The following is a 27358-nucleotide window of genomic DNA, read 5'->3' on the forward strand; positions in this document are numbered from 1 at the left end:
AAAAACGATCGTTACTCAAGATTTAGGATTGTGATTACATTTACTTGGACCAGTGCGTGAGTGTTAAACAAAAGCCACACCACTTGAGCAAAAACTTAATGTGCGAGGTTGCACGCACGCAATATCGCACGTAATATCGCTGAATTTATTTTATAGAGGAAATTTTAGACACTTGCTTCCGATTTGAAGTTTTATGGAGAATCAACGCAGTTGGTCCCAAACTCAGATGCAATAAACAATAATATTTGAACAAAAAATCCCATTTTCCAGATCTGTACTTGCTATAGAAATTTTTCAGACACCATCTTCACGTGTTTTACCCCTTTCTGAGTTCTGTTGAGCCAAATTGAATAGCATTTATGTGAAATACTAGGTCTTTTAGGAGACAAGCTGTCCTCACATTAAACGGATTAATAACTAAAACGAGTTTGAAATTTTAAAACTGATTTAAATAGGACAATTAAATTGGCGGCAAGCAGTCGAAAAAGCACGTTTTGGAAAAAGAGAGAGGTCGGAGCCGACAGCGTGTGTTCGGCCAGTGCGTGCCGACGAACAGAAGTGGAGAGTGCGTCGGCGCGCGGGTTCATTGATTCGGTGCGGATGAATGGAAGGAGCGGTCCGCCCCTGGTGCGGAGTGGACTCGCCCAGTCATTCATGAGGTGGGTGCAGTAGTAGCGCGAGGCAGTCAGTCAGAGAGTTGAACGCGCGCCATGCTGCCACTGATGCTGCTGCTGCTGGTGTCCGGGGCCGCCACCTCGCGCATCCCCATGCTGTCCCGGGCCGCGTCCAGGGCCCACGACGCCGACGTCCGCGTCTTCTACCAACTCGGGGTGAGTGCCGGGCCGGGTGTCGGGCCCAAACTGAAAGTCCCTCGCCAGCCGAGCCGTTGCCGCGCCTGCCCCATCATCTGGAGAGGATGCGTGCACCTCGGCTGGCTCTCTCCGCTCCGGTCCAGCGCGCCAAACTGCCTCCGCGGCGCACCATTCGCTCGCCCGTTTCGTCCCCTTAACCTTGCCAACCCGGATTTTCAGCCTCCTCGCCGGTTTATGCCGGTTTTCTTTTCGGCAAGTCGGCCGGTCCGTTCATTCGGTCAAACTTTGCCGGGCACATTTTTTGCCAATTAAGATGCCCGTTGGAATAGGTCAGGCTTTAGATTTAAGAAATTGCGGAGGGTCTCAACATTCTTAATCAAATACTCGCTCATGTTAATACAATGAACATGTAGGAACACGTAGTTTGATTTAAGATCAATGAAATTCTTATATCAGTTAGGAAAACAGCATGGAGAAGGGTATTTTTTATATTTTTTTTGTTTATTTTGAAAGTTGATTTCTTCAACATTCCCCCCTCCCCATAATTGCAGCAATTTCATGCGGGATGCTCGTTTCTAACCTGCACAATGCATTAAAAACGGTAAAAAAGTGCTGCCGGTGAGGCGCCGAGTGCTTTTTAATAATAACAACACATTCCACGGCACACCTTAAGGACGTTGTGATAAAATTCACCTAAAAAGCGTCATGTTCAGAAGTTGTCTGACCAAAACTGGGTCTTAAAATATGTGAAAATTTTATCTCCTAACAACGGCAACAACGCACTAGAAGTTTTGGCACGAGGCGAACGAGCTTCTGTGAAACATTTTAGACAATAACTGGAAAAAGTGCAACAAGTTTTGAACAAGAACGTTGTCCAGCACCTTACAAGGCAAGCTCTCAAACCCCTTAAAAAGGAAATAAAATTACTAAATAATATATCACTAAATTTGTATCTTTTCAAAGAGGAATGATAAAACTTTGAAAATAATTTTTTTTTCCTTGAGGATTGAGAAGCCAAAATTTAACCGGTGATTTTTATTATATGGGAGCCGAGTATATTCACTTTTTAAATGGCTTGCACTGCTTCCAAACTTGCAATTCCATAATATTATCACTTCAATAGGTTTCCTTTTATAATAAATTTGAGAAAACACTGTCGGATAGATCTCTACAAAAGGATTCGAGATTTGCCACAAAAATAGGGCCGAGCGCTATAAATTTTCGAGCAAATGTCAAAATCAGAATTTGTTTTGTAGCTTGGTTTATATTGGTGCAATTCGAAGAAAAATTTAATTATTATTTAAATATAAAACCGTTTATCGCAGAAAATAATGCAACTCACTTTCAATTCTTAATCAAAATCAATCCACTTTAAATGACTTTTGATATAAAAATAACATTTTTTTGACCGTATTATTTGTCACGTTACAAAAAGCAATACATTGTGAAATTTATACACACGAACGAATTGGCAAAAGCGGCAGCCGGTCGGTCGTGTGTTCGCTTTTGTCTGAGCGTCTGTTGTTTGGGCTGCTGTACGTTGGGCAGCAGGTGGGGTGGGTGCCGCCCCCGCGGAGGCCTGTTTCGTTCCCACGGGTCGTGCCAGCTGCTGCGTGTGCCGGCAACACACCTGCCTTCTCACGCTACCTGCTCACTCGAAATCTTAAATCACACCCCAGCCATTCATTCGGGCTAATGCAGTCTTCCGCCCACTTGCTCCTGTGCTTGCTTTTTATTATTGTTCGCGGCACCACCTTTCTGATTGCTCTACATTCGCGCTGAGATGAACACACTACATTTGTGATATTTCAGTGCATCCTTGATTTCCGGCTGGACTCGGATGTGAACATGCAAAGTTCAATCAATTGATTTGAGAAGTGAAGCATTGGTTGAATTCTAGTGCACACATTATTTGACAGGCACATCTTCTCGTGATTATTTTCCACGAATTTTTTTTATAATATTTACTTCCTCTTGTCACATTGAAATTAAATTTACAGAGCAATTACAAAAGAGTCAACAATATTTTTTCACTACACATTCTTTTTTGGGTAAAAGCGTTTGAGAAATTCAGTTTTCCTACTAGCTTTAAAATTTTTCTGTTGTTAAATATTTTAACAAAAAATGTCGTCTGCAGAAGAACTCTGAATTGGGTGCAACGTGAGGATAACTTTAAAAGTTCAAATCTAGCACTTTTCTTGTTCGCTACTTATAGAGATAAATTTAAATTATTATCAAAATTTAATCTAAAAATGCACACTAAATTATACTTGTTGCAAGAATGTGAAGCAAGAAACTTTAGTAAAATTACTTTACCCTCTAAAACCAAACAATATATACAGAAAATGCCTTAAAGTTATGGTATTTGAAGAAGGTTTCCAATACAATTTTGTAATCCCCATTCAAATAGCTATTCAATGCTTTGTGTATGCTTGGGATGGCAGTACGAAACTTTTTATCTTTTGGTGACGCTCCTCAAATAGATTTACCCGAGGCACATTCAGTTAAGAAACAAACACGTGTTCTGAAAACTGACCTTCCCCTACTCGAAAGAAACATCCACTTCCACTTCCACCACCACCACAGCCACCACCATCGGCGCTCATTCAGGGTGCAGAGGTGGCGAGATTTCATTCAGTGCCAAGCAATCGAGCTGCCAACATGTCGATTTTAATGTCTCTGATACTGTATGCTTCCGTTTTCTATCAAACTCCGACCAAAACCATGCAGCCCCCTAGCACCAATTTCACTCAAAATTCTCTCAAAACCACGCAGCCCTCTAACATCACATCGGATCCTGGAGTTCCAGTCTTATTCACTCATGGGGTGAGTTCAAACAAATTATAAATCTACCAGCGGTAAATTTTCATTGCATATATGCATCAGCGTTGCTGCTACTGCGAGAATTGCCCAATTTTTTTTGTTGAGTATCATTTTTGCATGTATAAAATTTTTCGCTTATTGTTAGTTCGATTCGAGGGGTTCATCAAGTGAGGGTTTGAGCAATTGTTGCATGAGCCACATACCTGATTTAGAAGGAATTTGATAGTAGAATTGAGCAATATTTCCAATGACAAAAAAACGTGTTTGGTGATAAAGTAAAATCTCGAGTGCATTGACATTTACACAGTCCCATTCTTGAAAATAGAAAAGAGAGAAGCACAAAAAAGATAACTGGGAAATTGCTTTTTTCTCCGTGACAACATTTCCACAATGTGCCATTAAAAATAAATGGGGGTTGAAGCTTTTTTGTTTTCATTGCCTCCGATTTAAACTCTCGCATATTTTGTTTAGTGGATCACGCGGAAATTTCGGTGACCTGAACGGCTGCAAGTAATACACACAGCCATTCCTTTTCGAAAATCCCAGGTGAAAAAAAAATTTGCTCGTAAAACGACGAACGCCAAAATAGACAATTTCGTGTGGAGCTTTTTACCTATCTTTTTGATAAAATAAAAAATGTGGGCTTATAACGCATGGCCGGTTCACTTGAAACATTATGGCTCGGATAGGTTTCGGGCAAAAACACCGAGTAAACACAGAAACCGAAAAGTAGCCACGTACATCGAGTTCGTGGAGCACACAATTTTGAGATGGAGAGGAGCGAGCGAGTGCCGTTCGTTGAATGGGTTGAGCTGCGATTGTTTTTGTGTTTGTTTTCTCAATGGCGTGTTTGCTTTTTTTCTGCTTCCTGCTCTGGTTTTTTTTGTGCGAGAGCTCGGCCAGCTAGCTCGTTCGATGCAGCCACCTGTTTTCCTCCAGCCCGCTCCTCCTCCTCCTCCTCCTCCTCCTCCTCCAGCTCTTCTCTTCTTCTTCAGCTTCTTCTTCCTTTCCTGCTGCACAAAAAGCAGCATCAATCACACACAATCTCGCAGCCATTCACCAGCCAGGCCCCTTTCCATCCGAATACATTATATTATGCTTTTTCTCTCTCTTTATTGGATGTGTACTTTTCATTCATTTGCTGCTTGCATTTTGTCCTTTTCCATCCGGTCTTCACTACAAAGTGTGTGCGCGCACACTGTATTTTATTTGGGATGGGATTTATGAACGAGTTTTGTTGCCCCGCAGGATTCCGTTAAAACTAAAAAAATTCCTTTCACACGAAGTGTTCAGGTGGTGCACTAAGAGTAATCCCTCGGTGGAGCAGGAACTTTACGTCAAAATTGCTGGTCGATGTTCAGCTTACAAAAGGATAAATCAGGTGCTGAATCCGGAAGACGAAAAAAAGATTTTGGACTTCAAAAGGAAACTATTGAAGAAGCTGTCAGTCAGCAGCTCCGGAAATCTTATGATATTGTAGGGGAGCAGATTTAAAGATTTCTCAATCTCCTGTCACTATATCTTTTGCAACAAACGTGTCATTTGGCAAAGCTGAAGGTTGCTGAATGAGCAAATCCCATTGCTCTGCAGCTGTGGCTAAATGGCAAGCAAGCTGCCGACCACGCAACGCGATTCCCTTTAAAGGCCCACTTAGAGTGTAACAATATGTATGCAGCAGGTGGAAATGCAATTGCTAAGTCTGCTCTTTTGGGCCGAACAGCGGAGTTGCGTAATTGCAGACGACCGCGAGCGAACGAACGAACACTACCTTGTGAAAATTTATCAAAGTGCACTATTGCAGAGTGCAGAGGAAAACGGAATTGAGAAACGTCCATCCGGCCGGCGAGACTCTCTCACTTATTATTTTCTTGTCGTTGTCGGCAGTTTACTTTGCCCTGAAATCGTCCGTTTAAATTTAGAATGATGCTCGACACAGACAGGAAATGCTAACTTACTGCTGCACTGCTGTGTAATTAGCAGATCGCGAAATAACAAATGATCGTCGTTCACGGCTCGCAACCGGCATGCAACTTGTCCATGGCAGGACAAGTTCAAGAGCGTAAAAACTTGAATGAGAGAATACCCAGCAAGCACACATAAAATGGAATCACACGCTGTGTAACAAATAGGGAAAAAATCTTTTGACAAGGGACAAATTTTAGGTCAGCTTTTTTCAGTATAACAAATTGTTTCCGGATACTGTCCTCAGAAAGAAAAATAGGGTACATTGAATGGAAAATTCCACGCACTAAAATTGGCCTATTTGTCATGAGCCCCTTTGGAATTTTAGAACAAACACTCCCCAAGGAGTTGACCCCCCACAGAAAGTTTTTTTAACGGGAATTTCTTTGTACTTTTCCACACCACATGTCTGATTCAGACAAAAACTCCCTGACAAGTGAAGAGAAATAGCAATCTTTTGAGGAATATTTTTATGGAATTTGACTGTTACAAAAAATTCAAAGTGCCAGGAATTCTTAACTCTTCCGCCGCAGCATTATATTGCTTCTCGTTTCTATGAAATAATTTCAAATGCACATTGAATGGAGCTCTCGAGGGGCACTTCATCTTTTCAAAGGCGATTAGAATACTGCTCTCAAGTGCATCCTCTTGTCCCTCTCTCGCGTCCGTCACACGTTCACGGTTTGAAAGAGAAAAGGATGTGTGTGGATGGATGTGTTACATAAAAAGACCGCGCGCCAGAGCTTTTTTCTCTCAACGGGGCACACACGAGAGCGAAGAATGCCAGCTCTTCATTCCATTGTGAAGTAATAACACAAAGTGCGCGTCCTATTCCAGTTTCTCTTTCGAGATCTCCGCAGCAAAGCAAAGCGCAGATTTTTTATTATCAACGCCACCGACAGACGAGTGTATAACATTAAATAAATACACACGGCGAGAAAAGAACAGCAAAATGCGCGTCTCTGGCGAGAGCGCGAGAGATGGAAAGGCGATTCCGCTCGCGCCGAGCTGACTCATTCAGAAATTGCGCATCGTCGGTGTTCGGCGCATTTACTCTGCCCGCTGCTGGACCGGCTAAAATAAAATATTGCTCGAGAACGAGGAAAGGAAAATGATCGGGGTTAGAAACTGGTTTTTTGCCTAAACCCACAAAGGTCCGGGTTTGTTTTATTCCATCGTCGCGAGTGCCCCAGGAGAAATAATTGCAGGGCACCGCGAGAAATCAATACCAGCAGCCGCGTTTTAATTTTTTGTCTGCTGCACAGGCCCAGAGAAGCTCAACTCTAGCCTCTGCAGAGCTGTTGCCTATAATTATAATCGCATTAAATCATTTTTTTCCAAAAAGAAAGGATATAAAAATTCTGAGTGGAGGCAGTGTTGTGTAACAGTTTGTTGGATCGTGCATCATAGCCAATCTTTTCTTTTGAAGCAAAAAATCTAAAACATATTTTGGGTTTCTTAGTGCTGTAAGAAATTTTTCTTACAATTAGCTCGTAGTTAATAGATATTCAACTGTAAATGCTACTAACCAACCGTCGTTTATAAATGCAATTTAACACTTGATCGTAATTAAATTTATAAAACCTTAATACAAAAATTTCCTGCTCATGAATAATTTAAATTCATTTTCCAGCTCTTACTTTTCTCGTCTAGGGCTAAGGATAATCGAAACAAGTTAGGCAGGACAATTTTGTGTTCAAAATTCAATGTTGAGTCCACCCAAAACCAATATTATGAAACTCTGAAGTGCGTAAGCCCAAAAAGGTAGACACGACCAACTGATGGTATTCTGTCTCTCGAGCTTACTGACTACAAATTTGATTTCTTACAAATATATATTATATTTTAACGTAACTTATAAACTATATTTTGAACGAGCTGGAAGTTTGATGACAAACTAAAGCTTTTCATGCTCAAATGATAGAGTGGAAAATGAATGGAGGCAGCTGCTGCGCACGAAAAATCGGGAACGGATATAAACAAGGCCCCAAAATATACGGATACACTGGCCGATCAGCGAGATGGGCCGTTGGATAGGCGAGCGAGCGCGCTGGCCGTTCAACACTGGGAGCGTGCCTGCTGAAGGAATATGGCAAGACGAGCCACGCCCTCGGCTTTGGTCACAACAAGGAGTGCCCTGCTCCACAGCCTATAAATACACACTCGCATTCGTCGTATGTGAAGCAAGTCCATTGAGCTGCAGTGCTTTTGTTTTCATTGACGGGCGCGGCGCGCGCGAGGTCAAGCTTAAGCTGAGCCGCTCTAAGAGCTCTATTGAAGATTTTTGATACAATACACACTCAGACGGGGATGCACACCCCCTGAGGGAAAACCATCGGCGGTGTGTGTACGTTTCTGAGAAGCGCGGGCGGATTACATGCCTCTCCTCAGGTGCTCTGGTGATTGTTTGCTTCTTTTTTTCTTTACAAGGAAAATCGGAACATTTTCAAGCCAGTTTTAATTCCTTTTCTGCTCACGATCTTTTTCATGAAAAATGGTCAGCGTTTACTAAACTTTTTTAGGAGTTAGCCCACGACGTTACTACGGAGAGCGCAGAGGATAATAATTTCTAGTTAAACATAGAAGATGAACAATATTTTACCAAATATATTTTGAAATCAATATAAAATTAAACCGCATGCAACCGAGAGAGCATCTTGATTGCCATAGCATTACAAAAGTATGAGTCGGTCGGCCCGTCAGCGCTGTCGTCTAAACTAAATTGCCTCTCAATGGACAGCACAAAAAGAGCGGAAACGGCCGATCAGACTCTTTTATAGCAGGCAAATGCATTAAAAGACACGTTCGTGATCTGGCACTCGACCGAGTCTAACTGACCAAGTCAAACTGGCTGGTTGGCTGCACGGAGGAAACCTGAGCCGCCAGCCACCAGCCGGTCCAGCCGCAAACCACGTGCTCACCACAGCAGCCTCCAAAAAATGGCTCGAGTTTCGCGCGTCTTTTCTTTTCGGACACCCCTCTCGACCGGTCCAAACCGCCGACCGTGCCAGGGCCCACACGCCCAACCTCTTGTTTTGACGTGAAACACTCAAGGTTTGAGGTGAAACGTCGCCTGCCGCCACGAAAACCCGATCCACCGTAAATTCCGATATTAAGCCGACTGATGAGGAGGCTGAAAATTCGTCCCGGCTAACGTTTAACAAGAGAAAAAATATTCCTATACTAAAGCTCTCCTATGAATTTGTTTACAGAACAGAGACGAGGATTTGCCCAAATGTGGACGTTACGCTGTTTGCAACAAAGTCGACAAGTACAATTCGCCTTGGATCGAAAAGCAATGCCAATGTCCTTCGTCATCCTGCTCGTCTTCACTGGACGCTTCCGATGGACACACAATCACCGACAGGAACAGGCTTTTCAAGGTAAATTATACAAAAATAAAAAATATCGATTTTGGACTCATTTTATTGCCTTTTTAGACTTGTGAGCCGACGAAGGAACTGCCAAAGTGTCGGTTTTTCAGGGATATCACTTGGACAGTGACTACTTCGCCAGACAACGTGACGGAGCAGGTGATGCACTGCCACTGTCCGAAGTCATCGGTTGCCTACTTGGTTAAACGACAAATGTTCAATACGCCTCAAGGCGTGGGCTATCAATTCTCGTTTGCCTGCTCCCCCGAAAGTGTAAGTTTCAAAATTTTCCCTCAGCCTAAAGTGTCAAATTACGAACCAGAAACGACCAAATTAACCAAACAAGTGGTCCACACACCTGCTGAAAATAGAGATAAAAAACGGTTGCTTAAACTCGAGCAAACTGGGAAACCAGTGAGCTTTTAGATTTCTAAAGTATTTTTGAAATCTTCTTAGCAAAAGAAAATTAAAAAAAGTTAATTTAATACATAAATTGATTCTATTTAGAACAGTACAACTTTGAATACGTTTACAGTTAAATTACCTTAAATAAAAATTTAGAGTACCTTACATGCGCTAAGTTCGTCAGATATCAATTGTGATGTGCTTTTAGTCTGTTATTATCAAGCGTGAGCAAATAAAACCCTAATTTTATTGCGATCTTTCAAAATGGCCAATTAAATACCTTTAAAGGTGCGTTAAAATTTGTTATTTCTTTATTTAATATGGTGACATTTTTGCTTGCTGGAAATATAATTTTGTGGCAATTAAAAAGGAAAAAAGCATTTAAAAAAATTATTTAAATATTGCATTTCAATGTTTAAGTCTAATAGAATCAACCACTGAAATAATTTTGACTAAATTTGCATCTTTAATTTTTACAGCGAATATTATGCAGACGCAAGGAGCCCTGCCGACTCTTTACGGTGCGCAAACGACATGAAGTGGACGACGTGAACCTAAACACTCTGTGCCAATGTCCCACCAACCACCATTGCCCCAAGCATCACTGGGAAACAGGCGTGATCGCCGCTAAAAGCTTGGCGGAGGAAACCTACCGCACTTACAGCGGTTTCTGCGTGTCTTCGTGACCCCAGGTGACCCAACGGCGAGCCTGAGGGTGACCCTGAGGGTGAGCCTGCAGCCACAGCGTACCTGATCTAGTACAAACGGGGCCCCCATGTGATTGTCATAGCCTCAGGTGTATTTCTATCTTTTGAGGGGTGGACACCAAATCCCAAACTTTCTTTGCGCCCACAACGAAAACTTTCAATGTTCTCCATGCCAATTTTTAAGATTAAATTTGAATCATGTTAACAGTAGTTAATTTATGCGTCCATCCCTGAGCAAAGTTTGTATGTACATATAGCCTGTTCAAGTGTGTACATAGACTCTAGCTGACGATAATGCTGCATATGTGTTTGTAAATGTGTTTTGCTAAGACTCATGTGCTATACTTGATAATTTTAACTACATAAAAAGCAATTTATAATAAAACCCGACACCGCAGTTCTTTTATTCAAAGAAATCCAAACGACGACCGATTGAAAATCAATAAGCACAACTCTGATCGAGGAAAGTCCTACAAGTGCACCAAGGTTACTGCCAACATGTGTGAGTGCCACCTGGGATCAGGTCACGTCGTTGCTTTCCATCTCACTCGCGCATCAGGTGTTAGGTACACACATACTAAGGTACAGCTCACAAACTCAGGTCCATTCGCCGCAGCCTCACTTCATTTCACTTGGCCAAGGCAGTGAGTGACACGATGGGTCAACGACCGTCCCTCGGGGGCGGCCGCTCGCCGCCTCCAAGGGTGGTTCAACGGACCCTGGCACCAGGTGGCGCTGGCGAGCGAAACGGTGCCCTGAGAAGAGGCGAATGTTCAACAGATGGTGCCACACTTCGCTCTCAGGTCGGGTTACATTCCAATAGTTTTGGATTTCAATTCAATAAACTTTTCATTGATTTGTTTTCACGTTTTGCCAAAACTCAAGAAACATATCCAAAATGCACGATTTTTTCACATTTTGAGTCCGAAATAAAATCATTATTGCTTCTAAGAGGAAATGTTTATCTGAACTGTCTAAGGTATCTGATACCGGTACACAACATTGATAGCTTGAACTTAAATTATAATCTGTATAGATTAAGATCTGTAGAAATAAATGACAGTACTCTGAATTAATTTACGAAAAATTATCAGTTACTGTCAGGTCAATAATAATCAATCAAACCTACTAAATAGCAAAATTGCTACTTTACAGCAATAAAACTAGTCTTGTTGGTAGGGAGCATTAAGTCATGCTTTTAATATAAATTATTAAATGCAGCTACCTCGGCATCTAGCGAGCTGTAAATTTTTCTCAATTACTACATAAATTGCTTGCTCAACAATTTCCTGCTATGAGCACCAAAAGTCGAATTTAATTTCAACTAAAAATAACTTGCCGGCCGCATATTAGCATTTTTTGCAATCATTTAAATTTAATTTCAAATTTAGACTAGAATAATTCCGAAATAACTTATAATGCTGAAAGATTCAAACAACGGCTGGAAGAACTTTAATCTGGATGAGTGGCCACGGTGGGAACAAACAAAACGGATACTCGGCAGCAGCAGAATTAGAAGGCATGAAAGTCAATGTTCACAGTCAATCGAATTGATCCGCGCACAGGCTATTTATTTCCACGTCGAGCAGATCTTTTGGCTTGGAATTCGCTCCGTGAGAGCAAAATCAATCGATCAGTGACCAGCATGCAGAAAAAATGAATGCATTTCAACCAATCCAATTGGACTGTCATCGTTCACAGATTAAATTCAAGGCTAGTGAGGTGCGAAGAGGAATTTGCCAAATTCAACTTGTTCGCGGAAAACGACAGGTGATAAATGTGCAGATGGGACTTTCGTACTCCCACGACCGCACGATTGTGTCCAATTAAGAGTAATAGTCAAGAAATTTTCATGGTATCCTCGCAAAGGAATGAGAGTTGCACACCTTTACTTAACAGAAATTAAAGAATTTTACTTTTAATATCAATTGCCTGATTGTTAGTAATAATTCTAGATGATATTAGCGTGGTCTGCGAGCATAATGTCGGCCGCACTGTAAAATTTACTTTACAGTTTCTCACTCATACCTTTTGCTCTCACATATAGCTGAGACCAATCTACTTCATTTCAATTTAACTTGTTTCCAGACACTGGCCAGCTGCTCGCTTGTCTCGCAATTATTTAATAGAGTCATTATATGAGTGGTAGATCTCGTAATACTATTGTGCTGACCATGAAAAAACAAATCCAACCTTTCTGCGGTGTGAAACGTAACGCTCGGTGGAGCATTTTTCTATAATTGAATCGTTCAATAACGCACCTGACGGAGATGCGTCGTCTTATTCTAGGCAAAAGTGGGTCTTAATTGAAAAGGCCCCGGGGGTCGGGCCGGGGTGTGACGAATGCCAGTGTTGTGGTCATACGGCACACTTAGCGCTAATTAACAAAACACTTGGAGACAATGAAGACGACAAGCACAATGGGACGCGAAAAAAGAATGGAGGACACTCGATCGCCAAAACTACTGAAACAAAATGCGTCCAGCTTTTTGTCTTTCTTTCCCGACGAACAAAAAGGCGATAGTGTGTCTTGGAAACGGCACTCGGCATTCTTGGATGGATTCCACGCCGCAGCTTGTGCAAATCCAACTGAATAAAACGCGTGCTTTGTTTTAAGCCCTTTCCACCAACTTGCGCGCGAGTCAATGAGCCGCTTTTTTAATCTCAAGCTTGGACGCGAGTCAATGAATTTGGGTCAGTTTATTCCAAAAATAGGAACATGATCTTTTTTTACTCTAACCTCATCGATTTTGTATAATAGATTCGATTCTGTGGCAAACAAGGAATAGAGTTATAATTTGCATTTTACTTTTAATCTCACTAATTTAGAAAAAATGGATAATTGCATCATACTAATGCTTATTCTCGTATCTTCACTATATATGCAGGAAAATGGTAGAATCAGCTGTAAATTTGGTTAATTTGTGTATGACCCTCGTATGTACGTTGAGATAATTTTAATCTGTTTTGCAAAAAGAGATTTGTTCAGCCTGTCAAGATCAAACAAATAAAATACCTCTCTGACTCTCAACAAACAAAATGGGCTGCTCGATTTCGAATCTCACGTAGTCTTAATTACCAGCGTCCTTCATTTCTGAGATAAATTGATGCCAATCCGATGAGCAGATGGTAGAAGCCGTTTAATTAGACTGGATGATCACGGCTCGTGAATATTTACAGTGAAAATCGATCAGGGAGCACAAGGTGTGGAAACAGTTTCCCCTGAGGAGAATTAGCCAGTTTCTTGCATTCAAAACGCAACGTGTGTGATTGAGATGCGCTCTTGGGTGTTTGTTTGCTGAAGAGAAAACAAGCAATTTGTCTCCGCTTGCTTTTCGTCTTCCTCGCTCGAGCAAAGCAGCTCGAAATTGTATAATTTATTCCCAAGCGAGAATCTTACGCTTGTTTCGAGGCGGCGGGCCGAATTTCACGGTCGCCGCTGAGGCGTCGCAATTTATTATGGTGTAAATATGTTTTTCACTTTTGAGTCGTTGCTCTCCACCCGAGTGGCAAATCCGACGCCGCCGTTGTATATTGTTTGTTCTGTAAAATGAAATGTGCAGCGAGCACATGAATAATACATCTGCGCTGTACCATGGCCCACATGCTCAATTTCACCTTTGCTCGCCGGACTTTCGTTTTTGGTTTTATGAGCTAGTGAAAGAGGATAATTTTGCAACAAGGAAAATAGAAATGTGCTCGAATTTGATAGCAAATTGCGCTTGCCAACAATCGACGACTTGAATAGCAAACTGCGGGAAAAGTGTGTTTGGCATTGAAAGCACAAATTGCCGCACTCACACAATCGGTCAATGAAAGTTGTATGCTGTTTGAATGCGGAAAGAGATATGATTTGGAGCTGTACTTACACAAAGAAATTGATGCCAATTTGACAATGCGAAAGCGACGAAAGCAAACAGTTGTACGGAGAAAATCTACACACCAAGCGATTCCCGCGGTATAGATGCTTAGGAGAAATTCGTCATTAATTTTGTCTAAATTTTGAATTATGAAAGGATGCGATTTGAAAACGAGAATTCCTTAGATATAAATGAGAAAATAAATATGCTCACCACCTTTTTACCATCCATATTCCTATGATAGAAAAAAATTAGACCTAATTGTTTGGTGCATTGCCTTCTGCACTGCCAAAAAGGGCACAGACTGATAAGAATAAGTCTTGGTCTGACGAAAAAATCACGATAACCTTGAACATAATCAAAAATTATTTGTAAAGTATTGCTGTCTGTTTATGCGACTGTACAACTACCCCGATGATTCTTGAAAAAACGCTATCAAAACTTAAGTATTATATTAATTACGCAATTTCAAACGACATGTGCGTCCGGAAAATGTCTACGCATCATAGATGAAACAAATATATCTTAAAAATGTATGGAATTCAAGATGATTGTTCCCATCAAATAATCGAGAGCTGTTTTTTATACTAGTTTTAAAATGTGTTTCGCGTTTAAATGACATCAGTGTGGGTGCACCTGATTCTTCAGGGAAAATACAAAAAATCCACCTTTCAGGAAAATAATTCAGCTCATGAGAAAATAATTGTATTGGTTTCTATTATACGCGCTGGTCTTCTCACCGCATCTAGATGCGAAAAGGTTTACACAGGCGCAGAGGATTATTAAAGTGGGAATGGTGCTTCATGTAAATCCGCATTTAGTGAGAAAATCGGAGATGTTGTTCTCACGACCCAATTCTAATCAAGCAAATCAGTCGCATTCAAATCGGTGAATTGGCGTGTCGCCCTTCAATCAACACGGTCATGAGTGTAAGCATTCAGCCGGTAATTGACGTTTTCGCGATTGAACCGAGCTGGCACCATGAAACTCCACATCCAATAATGAAAATTACGAAGTTAAGAGGGTGATACTTATTTAAACCACAATAAAGTGCATCCATTTATTATACATAATTCACTCTTAGCCGTTCATTCTTTATAACATCCACACAGAATAAATTTTAATGTATTCCATTTTTTTAATCTGTTTATGGAGCCCGTATTGGCGATTCAAGTTATGAGGCGCTTCAGTGACGCTGAAACTTGTAAAACCCATAACTATTTAATTTATTGACTCTTTTATTGAGTATGAGAAGAAAATCTAATTCATTATTAAGGCACTGACTTATTTTATGAGAAAGTTTTTAGCATTTTGAAATCTGAGATTTACAATGCAATCTTTGGTAATCTCTGCTCATTCGAAGAATTAAATAAATGTTAGCCCAGCATTAATGAACTCAATGGAATGTTAATCTATTACCAAATTGCTCATTTGCAAATCTCAACAAGAGTAGTAACATACACGGGTGAAATTTGATCAGTAGGGAGTATGCATACATACCGCTTACTTGTAACCACTTGTAATTGTATGCTGGTACCAGGATCAAGAGTAGAGATTCGCGCTCAGGTTTTCGTGCGACCGAAATTGGAGAAGTGTGTGCGCGAGTGAGTATTTATTTTCCTATAACTGGATGGGCCAGCACAAGAGGATAATATAATACCGCGCCGCTCTCGAAAATAGAGCTTGAGGTGCTGGGTCATTCATTCTCGCGGCTCCTATAATGTTTTTATTATCCGCCGCTGTATATTCATATGCTCACATGCGACGCATCTCTCAGTGGAGCACGACTCACTAAATCCAAACATTCGTTCTTTTTATTGTTCCTCGAGAGGCGAATCGTGATTTCATCTGCAGAGTCAAAGAGAATTTATTTAATTTTCACGTCTCATTTCAAAACTTTTTGCTCCAGGCCAAACTGATCTAGAAAGAGAAAAAGAGCGCGTGAAATCCTCAGACGAGAGGAGCTGGAGAATTTTTCGGTTTTATTTGTCCAGCACGATTTTGACAAATAGCCAGAAAAAATCAACCAGTTTATTAGCTTCGGTCCAAATAAACTGGCAACTTTTGAAAAAAAAAATACATCACCCAAGTAAGACTCGGAAATCAAATTAAAGAAAACTCCTAAAAGAAAAATTATTTCATATCTAACCGAGTTTTATTTAAAAAATTAAAATCGAGTTTATAGTTAGCTGACGAGTGAAGTTTGGAAGGAAGAAAATAGGTTTGTTTTGTTTTATTTAGGTTAAAAGAACACATCTACCCATAACCCACACCGCAAAAAACGATCCACTTAACCTATGAAACAATGCCAGCCAAAAGTCAGTGGGCAGCACCCACTAAAACAACAAAATTTACCAACTGAGTCACCACAATTGACGTACTTTCATATTTCCAGTCGCTTGTCATCGCGTTCCACCGTTTTTTGTTCACCGCCTGCAGCAGCTTAAGCTTATTGCTATACAGTGAATGTTTTTTTGCGCGCCGAGAGTGTGTATGTGCTGTCGTCCTTGCGTTTTACGCTTAACTGTACCGCACGCTTTTTCCCCGCCGTTGCATTCAACAAACCCACACGAGCTTCGATAATGGCCAATTAACCTAATAAGGCCGAGAACTGTATGAACGGTCGAGCAGACGAGGCAAAAATTACGTATTCATCGACAGCGTTGCAGCATGCAAATCGCGGTTCTTGTGCGAACTCCAGTCATTTCTGTGATAAATGATGAGTGTGCGTATCTTTAAATGAGTATTAATGAAATGTCTTTCGTCAAAGGACAGGACATACGCGTACGTATTTTATCAGTTGCCGCATTACCATTAATCATGATCAAGTTAATTGTACAGTTGCAAAAATATTTATTTTGTTATCTCTCAGATCATTAAAATTCTTGGGATTTTAGTGCATTATTTTAGTGTATAAGGAAGCAAGACACCATATTTTATACTCGTACATACAAAAGTTTCAGTTAACAGTAATGTTATAACTGAGAGCAAATTATAAATTTGGTTAATGCACGTTGAGACTTGCATATTATTCATAACTAACAAAGGTTGCACAGCCCTGAGAAATTTTCTAAACTGTAAAAGCAAAATATTAACTTGTCAAGAGACGCAATTGCAGGACTTCAATTCCCACGCTGAAGTGCATTACGGAGTTTTTGACCATTTTTTTGCTGGTCCTAATAAAAAATTAACTCAATTAAGCAGCGGTCGCCTTTCCTGAGTGAACGCACTTGCGTTTTTTCCTCCTCTCCACAAAGAGAGTGCGGACGTCAGAAATAAAACCCTTTGCTCGCAGGTTGCAGGATGAGTTGCACGACACGTGGTAAATTAGTGAGAAAATCGAGGAAAACTGAGCCGGCCGATTGTCTCGCCTCTCGAGTGTAATTATTCATTCATTAACTTCCCGGCTCGGGTTTCTTTTCCGCGAGAGGAATGCGGTCCTTCTTCCCACGAACCCTGAGTGCAGATGCAGATCGAGAGCGTGTGTGTTTTGGACACAGATGGCAGATGCTCACTTCACCACTTGGCGCGGCTGCTTTGCGTAATGGAGCGTGATCGTCTCTCTCATTACGCTAGATTGGATGAACGCCTAGTTCGAATCCTAGGCAACGTTTTTGCCCTTGGTGTGCTCCACTCTGATTGGACCTGATTGGAAACCAGAAGAAGTATTTGTGCTGATTCGTTTAAGTAGCCTCAAATGAGAGCAAATTAATAATGAGCCACACTAGAAAAATATATGCAAATTGACGCCAATTTCTTAGTTTGTATCAAACAGATCAGTTATCTTGAAAAATCTTTAGTAAATCGTATCGATGATCATGATGCATAGTTTTTCGTAGTTTCGTGTCAAAGAATGACTTGATATTTAAAATACATGGATGTAAAATAATGTATATATGTACAGCAAATAAATCTTAAATACTGAGTGCAATTGAAATTTTTAGAATCAGCCGCAACGTTTGCGGACACAATAGCTCGCGTAATCAGGGTAGAGGTGGTAAGAATTAGGATGCGACACTTCACAAGGGAAACACAACAATTGATCCAAAAAGTTAAATGTTTTCTTTCAACCAAAAATTGATGATTTGTAAGCAAGAGTGCAATACCCACCAAGGAAATTTCCCCGTTAGTGGATGGCCAGCAAGTTATTCGCTGTCGAAATGCGATTTATTTGCGCGCGGCGGAAGTTGCGGACGTTATTACAGAGCTGTGTAAGTGGCGATTATCTGTAACTGCTCACAATGAAACAAAAATGTGTGATTGCAAAAATCACTCAAGAATTGACTTAAAATCAAATTCAACCCTATATGTTTGAGATTACTGCAGCGCTGCTTCCACAGCGCTATAATAACGTCAGAATTCTCCGCCACGCGAAAATAAATCGCTTTTCGACGGCGAATAACTTGCTGATCATTCATAAAGAGGAAATTTCCTTGGTGGGTGTAGCACTTCTGCTTATTAACTATAATGAGGTCGAAAAAAACATTGAACCTTTTGGATCAATTGGCGGGATTCCCTTGTTCCTCGGTCCTTACCAATTGTTTGGTTACACAACTTGGGCTTCAAAGAAAAATCCAACAATCACTGCAAAGGATTGCCACCCTGAGTGGTAACGACGGCACAATTTCTTGGTTGCTCCCTTTGTTCAGCACTTCTCTGCTAACGCAGAGTCTAACGACGCTCTGATTTCCATAATTTTCTCTTAACAAATTTGATAATTATTTTCTGACGCTAATTATAATGTCCTTTAAATTTTCAATGGCCACTCCTTCCAACGTGGATTTCAGGCTTTGGTATGACATTGATGGTAAGAGGATCTAATTAGCGCGAGTGGTACTTCTTGAAATTCCAGTAAAAAGCTATGTACACATTCACATTAAGACTTAAAGAAACAAACGAGGAAACAGAGATATGCATTCATACCTCAGCGTCAGTCAACCCAATTGCACGAAATGCACTTAACCTGTTGCCGTTAAAGGCATATTTTCCGCGATGTGGGTTAACTAAGTAAGCAGTGTATGCGTCTATAAATATACAAAGCAGCGCGCGCGAGACATGTGCATATAATTCGAAAAATGCACTCCCGACATAAATCAGGTGCGCGCTCGCGTCATTTCGCACAGCAGCATTCCTGCTCATTCTTTTCCAAGTGTGCGGTGATGCAGGTGCATTTTCATCTCTCTGGCGAATGCAAAGGTCATTATCGGGCCGCTCGATCGCGCCGAGTGATGAATTGAATAAATGACTATCGGCCCGACAGGCGCACACTCCATTTATTTTGCACTCGCTCGCAGATAGCTGCAGCATAAAATATCTGGGTTATTATTATTATGCTCGCCACTTTTTGCTTTTCTCTCTCTCGATGTGATTTTATTATGCATCCACGCAGCGAGAGGTTAAAGATAATTCATAACCGGTGTAAGGAGTTACTAACTGTGGTTTGATGATAAAATTGATAAATTGCAATGAGGACGTGCGATGCCTGAACAGCTGCCGATATTGATTGCCGTTTGACCGACATCGGAAAAGATGAAATTAAATTTTATTCGTTGCTGCATGCTTTTCCACAGCAAAAATATGAATGATTCCGTCTTAATTTATCAAATTAGTTTCATTTCAATTTCATACTGAAAACCTGACAAAGTTTAAAAAAAGAATCTCAAATGCAAAATTAAATAAATTCATTTGAACCAATGTGTGATGACAAGTTTAAAAGCAATCCAGCTTGGGTGAGGTCCAGGTCTAAACCAATCTTGCGAAAAGGGCGTTGCTTTAGCTAGCGAGAAACTGATTTATTAGCTATGATAATCGAGTGCTATTAAAAATCAAATAGCACTGAAGGTGAGGCTGAAAGACAGCTCAGTGTTTACAGTTGCACGACGAGAATTCGGCTTGCGATGATTAACATAACTTTATGGCTAATTTTTTGCTAAAAAATGTTTTATGGTGAATCGTAATTTGTACTCAAGGATGAAGATGTAAATTGTAACACTAAATTTTTCTGCATGACTGAATGAGGAACGTTTTAATCGCTGTGTATTGCTGCGGTTCATCAAATCCTGGAGCCGTCAAGAATCAAAACGTGTTTCGCTCACCTCTGAAGAGGTAACTTCTTTCATAAAACAAGACTATTAATATTCCCCTGGCCGAGAACAAAACGAACGACTTGCGCAACACATTTGCCGAGAAGATCGGTGGAGAGATGAGGCCTGGTGCTCCATATTCGCCAGGATAAGCAAACGGTGGTCGTGATTTATTTATCACGCGCGCGGCAAACAAACTTGCAGTGAGGTGAGGTAACACTCTCCAGCTTGACTTGTAGGAGGAAGTCCGTTTGCGCGCAGCAAAATAAACATATACACTGCTTGCATTTGAAAAGAGCGTGCGAGAGGATGCATACATTAGATTATATTACAAAACGCATGCATGCATTCCTGACCTGCCCCACATGCAACTGGACCGTGTCGGTCACATCTCTTCTTTCTCCTGCTTAATTAATAACTCAAACGCATTTAATCCGCACAGTTCCTCCTCTGCCTTGGCATAATATCAAGTTGGAGAACTTTAATTAAAACCATTACAACTCCATATCTCACAAGTGGTTACTCTTCCAATCAATCAATTTTGCTTCAGAGCAATGAAACTTAATATTGCAAAAAATGCTTAGAGTCGTAAATGGAAATGTTTGAATTTAATACTCTCACGTGGCTTTTATTCCATGCTCAATCTCATGAGTTGTGAATTTCATTTGTGCTTTTTTATCAGTGGGCACTTGAAATTAATGCACACATATCCACAAATAATATATAGTTATTCATAAAAATATCTTGTGGGTTTGCAATCTTAAAAAGTTTGAACTCAAGCGTCCTTAAATTTTAAAATCTCATAGTAATTCGTTAGTGGCTAAGATATATAATATAGATTAGATAGAATAAATTACTGTTTTAGCTGTTTTATAATTATTGAATCAATTTGCCAGATAATTGGACGATATTAATTAAAGTTGTACAAAAGTGATACTTAACCCGAGCAATGGTACTTGCATAGGCTGCTTCCCATGATTAACTGTCCAAATATAAAGCATTTTCAAGGACCGAATTCTCGCCTTTTTCACAGCATCATGCATCTCTCGAGGGTTGGAAAGTAAAAACTTACAATTTTTTTCATGGCTGGAGTTTGCGTTTGATGCGATCGGAAAAAAAGTGAAGCTCCAAATGCAAACTCCGCCTCGAGTGGTGCTTTCAATTATTAGTGCACGCACATCGCTGAGCGCGAAATTATCCTCGCGAGCGATCTGCGCACGTCGGCCGCTGTTTGTAAATAACTGATTTGGCTCTTTGGCTCGCAGGCATGCTCGGCATAAATGCACTGAAACTGCGATTACGCTGATTACACTGTAAATCAATCTTCGTCGGCGCCGCGATGTTTAGATTAATAATATGCAGATTGCTTTGATTAATAAAAAAAGTGAGTGGGAAAAAAGTGAGTTCACAATGTGTGTTGGTGGGTCGGACGCAGCACTATTTGCCGACAATTAGCATACAATTACACTCCCGCTAATTGTATGCTTGTAAACTGGATTGCCTTTGTATGCTGGCGTTATTGTGATAAAATGTTGTCCGCTGGTTTGACACTTAGCTACAAAACAACTCTCGTATCCTATAATCAAAACGACAGGAATACAAACTTTCGATTGTCGGATAAGTGTTTCAACTACAACGTCATCGTAAAAATTATTTAAATATAATTTATTTTGCTTCTTAATGATAAAGAGATGGTGTGTTTAAGTTCTTTTGAAGTTGGTTTTCTAATATGTTTATTCAGACGAGTATACAGTTTGAACAACCTATTTTTGGTACATAAAAACGAAAAAAACCATACTGCCAAAGCTCATGAACTAGAACTGGTTTGAATGCAAAGGATTCACGAACTTTTTGCCAAGAAATATGAATAAAAATTTCACCCAGTTACCTTTGTCCGCTTGTCCAGTCATGCCTTACACTTGTCAAAAAGCGGCATTCTACACATTTATGGGCACATGTGTTGGAAAGGAGATCAGCAAACAAAACGTTACTTCTTTGGCAAAAATCCGGCGTAAATAACACACAAAAACGGATAGTGCTGACAACGGCCGGTCTTTCATCTTTATTTGTCGCAGTGTGTGTCAGATGACGCCATACCGAGAATAAGAGCAGCATTATGGCATATATTCATGGGGCTGCTCATCAAACGCGTTTGTGCCACGGAAAGACGCGCATAATGGAGCCGGCTTAATGCTGGGCATTTATGTATTTGTCCCTTTTAGTATACTCACCCAAAAAAATCTCAAATAGAGACACTTTTCAGCCATCTCAAACTGATGCACCTAAAAAACATCTCAAATAGAGTCACTTGTGCAAAAAGTAACTCTATTTGAGACGCACACGAGTTACCGTCTCTAACAGAGACGGCGGCCGAAAAGTGTCTCTATTTGAGATACTTTTTGGAAGCATCTCACCGAGAGATACCGCGCTGCCTTTGGCTCCCGGCTGCCGCTTCCTCGCCGCAATTTGCAGACTTTTGTGGCTTGTTACGGCTTTTTGGACATCGTGTGGAGGACATGATTATTAAATCTCATCGTGTTATTGTTTTGACAAGCTGTTCATCATGATGGGCAACGTTTCAGCGTGAGTTGAACTACCAATATTACATAATTAATTCCCGTTTGCTCGTTGCGATGCAATCGAAAAATACTTTTGCTTTTCTTTTTTCAGTTTTAAAGATTCGATTGATTGAAAACTATGTTAAACTAAGTTTCATTGTGCCCTTTGATTTTTTTTATTCCAGCAAAGTGATCGCAAAAGTTGGCTCACCTCGCTGTCGCCTGCTTATTAATTTTCAAACAGCTGGGTTGTCATTTATGCAACAATCCCAATCAATTAAAATAGAATGCTTTGTTTTACCTCCCGTATAATGGAATAAAAATGGTAATATATATTTCACAGAATTATATTTTCTTTAATAATCATTATAAACTGTCGCAACCACCAGCCCTGTATGTAAAAAAATTAATAATTATGTTAATTTTGTAGAGAAAATCTAAACAATCCCCATGTTATTTGTGTATATGTGTACATAGAGCTCGCACATTTTGACCAACTCACACTTCTCGGTAGGACATGGGGCATTGATATTAATACTATTTTATTCTTTCCACCTGACCGAGAATAAGTGCGAGACCATGCACACACACATAGTATGTAATTTTTCTCAGTATGTACTTCCATGTATATTTTAATTTCTCAAGAACAGCTATGATATTATTTTGCATTTCACAGGCATAGCCGCTCATGAGGCCTCCACCCTCATAGTGCGAATAGCCACCGGATGACCCCGTGTAACTGGCCACTGTCCCCCACTGAGCAGAACCTGCCTATGGTACCACAGAGGCCTTGGACTTGGTTGGTAAGCCCCTTATTTATCAATAGCTGGCTGGCCGCCTCTACCAGCTTATTCTAATTGTAGCCTACATGCAGCCTCTCCTGCCGTCAACCACCAGCTGGCAGAGTTTCTTTTGGCGATTGAACCATTTTTGTTGTCTTTCGCATTTTAAGGAAATAGTTGACCGTTTGTTAAATTTAAACATCGACACTGTTTCCCTCACTGGCAGCCCTGCTCTGTTTCTTTGGCCAGAATCGTTTCAATTTAAAAAAAGGTCCATTCTCAAATTTTATTTTCGTTACAGAGACAACTGCTCGTGCGAAGCCATGGCTTCCGGAGACGATCAAACCCCGTGCCGTGCGTGTGACTGGCCACTGGCCATGGTCACCCTCGCCCGATGAGCAAGACCATTGGCCTGTTTGGCCACATCTATCTCAAGAAAATGTGACTGCTCTGTCAGCTGTTTCATAGCCTTATCTGCCGACAGCTAGCGAAGGGATGTTTTTCACTTTGGTAAGCCGTCTTTTGCATTTTTATGACCTTTGTGTTGCTAAATACACGTTCATCGACACTGCTCCGCTCACTGGCTGCCCTGTTTCTGTGGCCAGTTCATCTCAATTTTTATATAAGATTGAAACCTAAATTTTTATCACAGGCATGACTGCTTTGTTAGGCCGGCTTCAGAGGATCACTTCCTGGTACTACGCAGAGGCGAGATTATTATGACCATCGCATCAAATGCTGGCTGCGGCCGCCTCTGCGGACAGCTCACTGCTGGCAGGTTTTCTTGATTAGTGACAAATCAATTTTTTTCGCACAATTTTGCGCTTGAAAGAAAATATTTGATATTTTTTTTATATATATTTGTGGGTCATTTTCGAGCACTTAAAACTCATGTAAACCCTTTTCAAAATTTATTTCACCTATTGGATTGCCAAAACTTACCTCTTACTTAGTTGTTCGATCAACGAATAAGATTGTATTAAAGCCATATTTTTTCACCTGTTTTGCTTACCGATTGAATTACCAACGCGTTAATTTTTCAGTGATATATTGTGCGAGGCTCGCAGCCATGCTAGATAATTAGAAAAGTGTTTCTATATATCTACACATTTTTCTAGTCAAAACACTATAATTGGGAAAACGTTCGCTGCCTCTGCGGAAATAAAAAAACATTTAACTACTAAAATTGACTTTTTGTTCGACTGGCTTTCAATTTATAAAATTTTATCTAATATCAAAAAATTTCTTATATCATTTTTTACGTCTTTCCAAATTTACAAGGCCTTTTGGTATAGTGAGTTTTACCAAATAAAACGCTCTTGAAGATATACAATAAACCATTTTTATTTTCCAAACTCATTATTACACACATTTCTGATAGTTTTTATTATACTACCTAACCTTGGAATTCGTTTCTTGTGTGATATTGGAGAAGGATACTGATTTTACCTCTCAGCTCAACCAGTGGGAGTGGGTGCAAAAAGGCAATTTTTCGAGTGTTCATGCAGCAGAACTTTGTTGTAAGGGTCACTTCATAGGCATTTGTGGCATAATTGTAACCCTCAGTATTGAACTGCTGCAATACAATTGCACATTCTTTGGCTTTGACAAACAATGCTTTAATTTTCCCAAATTTAGGGAGTGTTTCCTCATCTTCTGAGACCATTAAAATGGAATCCAAGTTCAATTCAAAGTTTTTTATATAAACTCTCTGAGCTGCATGAATTTCAGCGTTTGCTGAGTTTGTGGATGGATGCATTTGCAATTCAGCAGACACTTGAAAACCCAGAATGTAGGTCTGAATGTCAAATTCTTGTTCGCCTTCAGCCATGAAGGTTTTTTCACCCAATACAATAGCATTTTTGTCCCCAAAGTGAAAATCAAGGCAACGTTTCGTTTGAAAACGAACTGCGATTGTCTTAGGTACATTGATGAAATTTTTGGTTTGTTCACCAAATTTAGACACCAGAGAATTCATTGCTTCATATCGCATGCACCATGAGATTCTAACGGGTCCTAATAGCTCAATAACAGTTGGAGTGTGAACAAGGAAATGGAACTTGGGCGTAGGTGGGAAATTTGGGTACAGCTCCTTGTATCTCGTATGGTGGCAGTTGATCATCAGTCTGCAAAGGCTCAAATCGCTTCTTTTTACTTCGAAAGCTAGAATAATGTTTGTGATCTTTCCTAACAGACTGAAATTCTCCAGATATGGAATGGCAGTTTCAACTTTCACAAAGTCCGCGAGCATGAGTGGGACTGAATATAACAGGCAGATCATCTGTGATGCGTTTTGGCGTAATTTGCCATTTTTGATGTGAGCAGGATCAATTGGCGAAGGTTTTGATCGCAAGAAATCTTTCGGGTATGGGAATCCGGCAAGTAAATGGTTAAGATGCTCATACGTGAGCAAACGTTTCTGTTCAACCAACTCAAAAATCATAGCTCGCAGCTCCACTTCAGCGACGCCCTCCAACAAATTGTGCATAGCGTCCTGTGGCAATCCCTTTGTCAAATCAAAATGCTTAAGATCTTCAAGGACGGATCGGCCGTTGATCCCAAACAGTTTGCTGAGCTCAGCTTTTTCGTCTTTTGTATGATTTTCGTCTAAAATCTTAGCAACTCTTTCTTTGTGGGTGATCCAATCACGCAATTGCGTTTCATAGAAGATTTTTCCCATCTCATCCCTGGATAGGTCACAGTTCCTGCAGGGCTTGAACGCAAAGCCGATCCCCTTAAAGCCTCCAAGGCTGTTCAATGCCAAACCATCACCATTTACAGACACCAGTGTGCCATGCAAAGTTACGTTTCCACCATATGCATCGATGTTCATTTGAACGCCCTCAGGAGACTCAAGCTTTTTAATGAAATCAAAGAAGTCAGAAAGAACAGCTTCAAAGCCGTATTCTTTGATGCTGTTTGACGTTGCTACGCCCAATAAGTTGATGCATTTCATGCTCGATCTGATATGTTCTGGATAGTTTAGCAGAGACCAATATAACATGCAAACTTTGTGTGTTTTGGTATAAGACCCAAGGGGATTGCAGATTTCGACATCATCCTCGTACAACTGCAAAAGCAGGAAGTAACCATTCTGGTACCTTTGATAAAGTGGATGGGTCTGCACTAACGAACCATCATAAGCAGATCTGATAACGTCATCTTCGGATTTTCTACCACCCGAATTCAAAATCAGACTCCTGATTTCTTCGTATTGCAGAAGCATTTCAAGCTGTCTTTCCATTGGGATGACTACAGCATTCATATCAAACGCCCCTAAACTTTCGTTTTTGTCACCATACGTGGGCAGATAGTCAATTCCTTGCTTCACAGGCACTGGTTCAATGAACCCGCAGTACAATTTTAGGCAGCTCATAACTCTGTGTTCGGTGGAAATTTGCTTCAGGGGCTCATTCAAAACTAATTCTCTTGCTGCTTGTTTGAACACTGCTGCACTTTCAGGGTCAACGTTCGCGATTCTCTCCTGTTTTGTGTAAAAAAGTCATAATTTTATTTTATTATTATGCTAATTGCTTTATACCTGGAGATCCTCCACAAAAGCGCCCAAAATCTGATTAATGCTAGCATTCAGGGTTTCAATTCCGCTGAGGTTCATGCCATGCTGCTCTCTAAGGGTCACCACTGCTTTTAAGGCCTCTTTGGCCATTGTGTTTAAACCTGCTCTGCTGTGATCGCTCATGCTGCTCAAATTTTTTATTAAATAAATGAAATATTTACATTAATAAAATTATTTTCTTGTTCTTTTTACCTTTCCATTGAACGCACTTTTATTTATTCATCTGCACGCATTTATTCAAGGTTTAAACATCAAAATTCACGAGAGATGTTTATTCTCATCACAAATGGTTCAAAACTATTTACATTTCAATAATTTACAAGTACCAACAAAATGTAGATTTGATTGGAATTCCCAGGCACCGATGATTTTTAGTACAGAAAATAATATTACCATATAATAGCAGGCTTCTTGA

General features: G+C 40.4%; 2 protein-coding genes and 1 long non-coding RNA gene across 4 annotated transcripts in view; 2 read left to right on the forward strand and 1 right to left on the reverse strand.

Annotated features, from left to right (window-relative positions):
- The window catches only part of LOC135937925 (elongation factor-like GTPase 1), a 76539-nt gene that overhangs the window by 6235 nt on the left and 42946 nt on the right, over nucleotides 1-27358 (reverse strand). The gene's annotated exons all lie outside the window — the stretch shown is intronic.
- aos (argos) lies at nucleotides 668-10473 on the forward strand. 2 transcript variants are annotated; one of them, XM_065481287.1, is made up of 4 exons: nucleotides 668-830; nucleotides 8810-8980; nucleotides 9038-9244; nucleotides 9856-10473. In XM_065481287.1, the coding sequence occupies exons 1-4, from the start codon at nucleotides 711-713 to the stop codon at nucleotides 10060-10062; spliced, it is 705 nt and encodes a 234-aa protein (XP_065337359.1). In that variant the 5' UTR covers nucleotides 668-710; the 3' UTR covers nucleotides 10063-10473. The 2 variants fall into 2 exon arrangements, with proteins under 2 accessions (XP_065337359.1, XP_065337358.1); XM_065481286.1 differs by lacking the exon at nucleotides 668-830 and adding an exon at nucleotides 3459-3638.
- Nucleotides 22263-24506, forward strand: LOC135937931 (uncharacterized). Its single transcript, XR_010574576.1, has 4 exons — nucleotides 22263-22609; nucleotides 23261-23387; nucleotides 23668-23876; nucleotides 24019-24506. It is a non-coding gene; the product is annotated as an uncharacterized LOC135937931 (long non-coding RNA).

Source organism: Cloeon dipterum, chromosome 2 (genome assembly GCF_949628265.1).
Source record: "Cloeon dipterum chromosome 2, ieCloDipt1.1, whole genome shotgun sequence".
NCBI classification, from domain to species: Eukaryota; Metazoa; Arthropoda; class Insecta; order Ephemeroptera; family Baetidae; genus Cloeon; species Cloeon dipterum.

Excerpts from the sequence above, each read along its gene's own strand:
- aos (XM_065481286.1), top strand. The coding sequence starts at position 3,474 with ATGTCGATTTTAATGTCTCTGATACTGTATGCTTCCGTTTTCTATCAA. Across the intron at positions 8,981-9,037 it reads ACAGGAACAGGCTTTTCAAG|ACTTGTGAGCCGACGAAGGA; the intron begins GTAAATTATACA and ends TTGCCTTTTTAG. Across the intron at positions 9,245-9,855 it reads TTGCCTGCTCCCCCGAAAGT|CGAATATTATGCAGACGCAA; the intron begins GTAAGTTTCAAA and ends TAATTTTTACAG.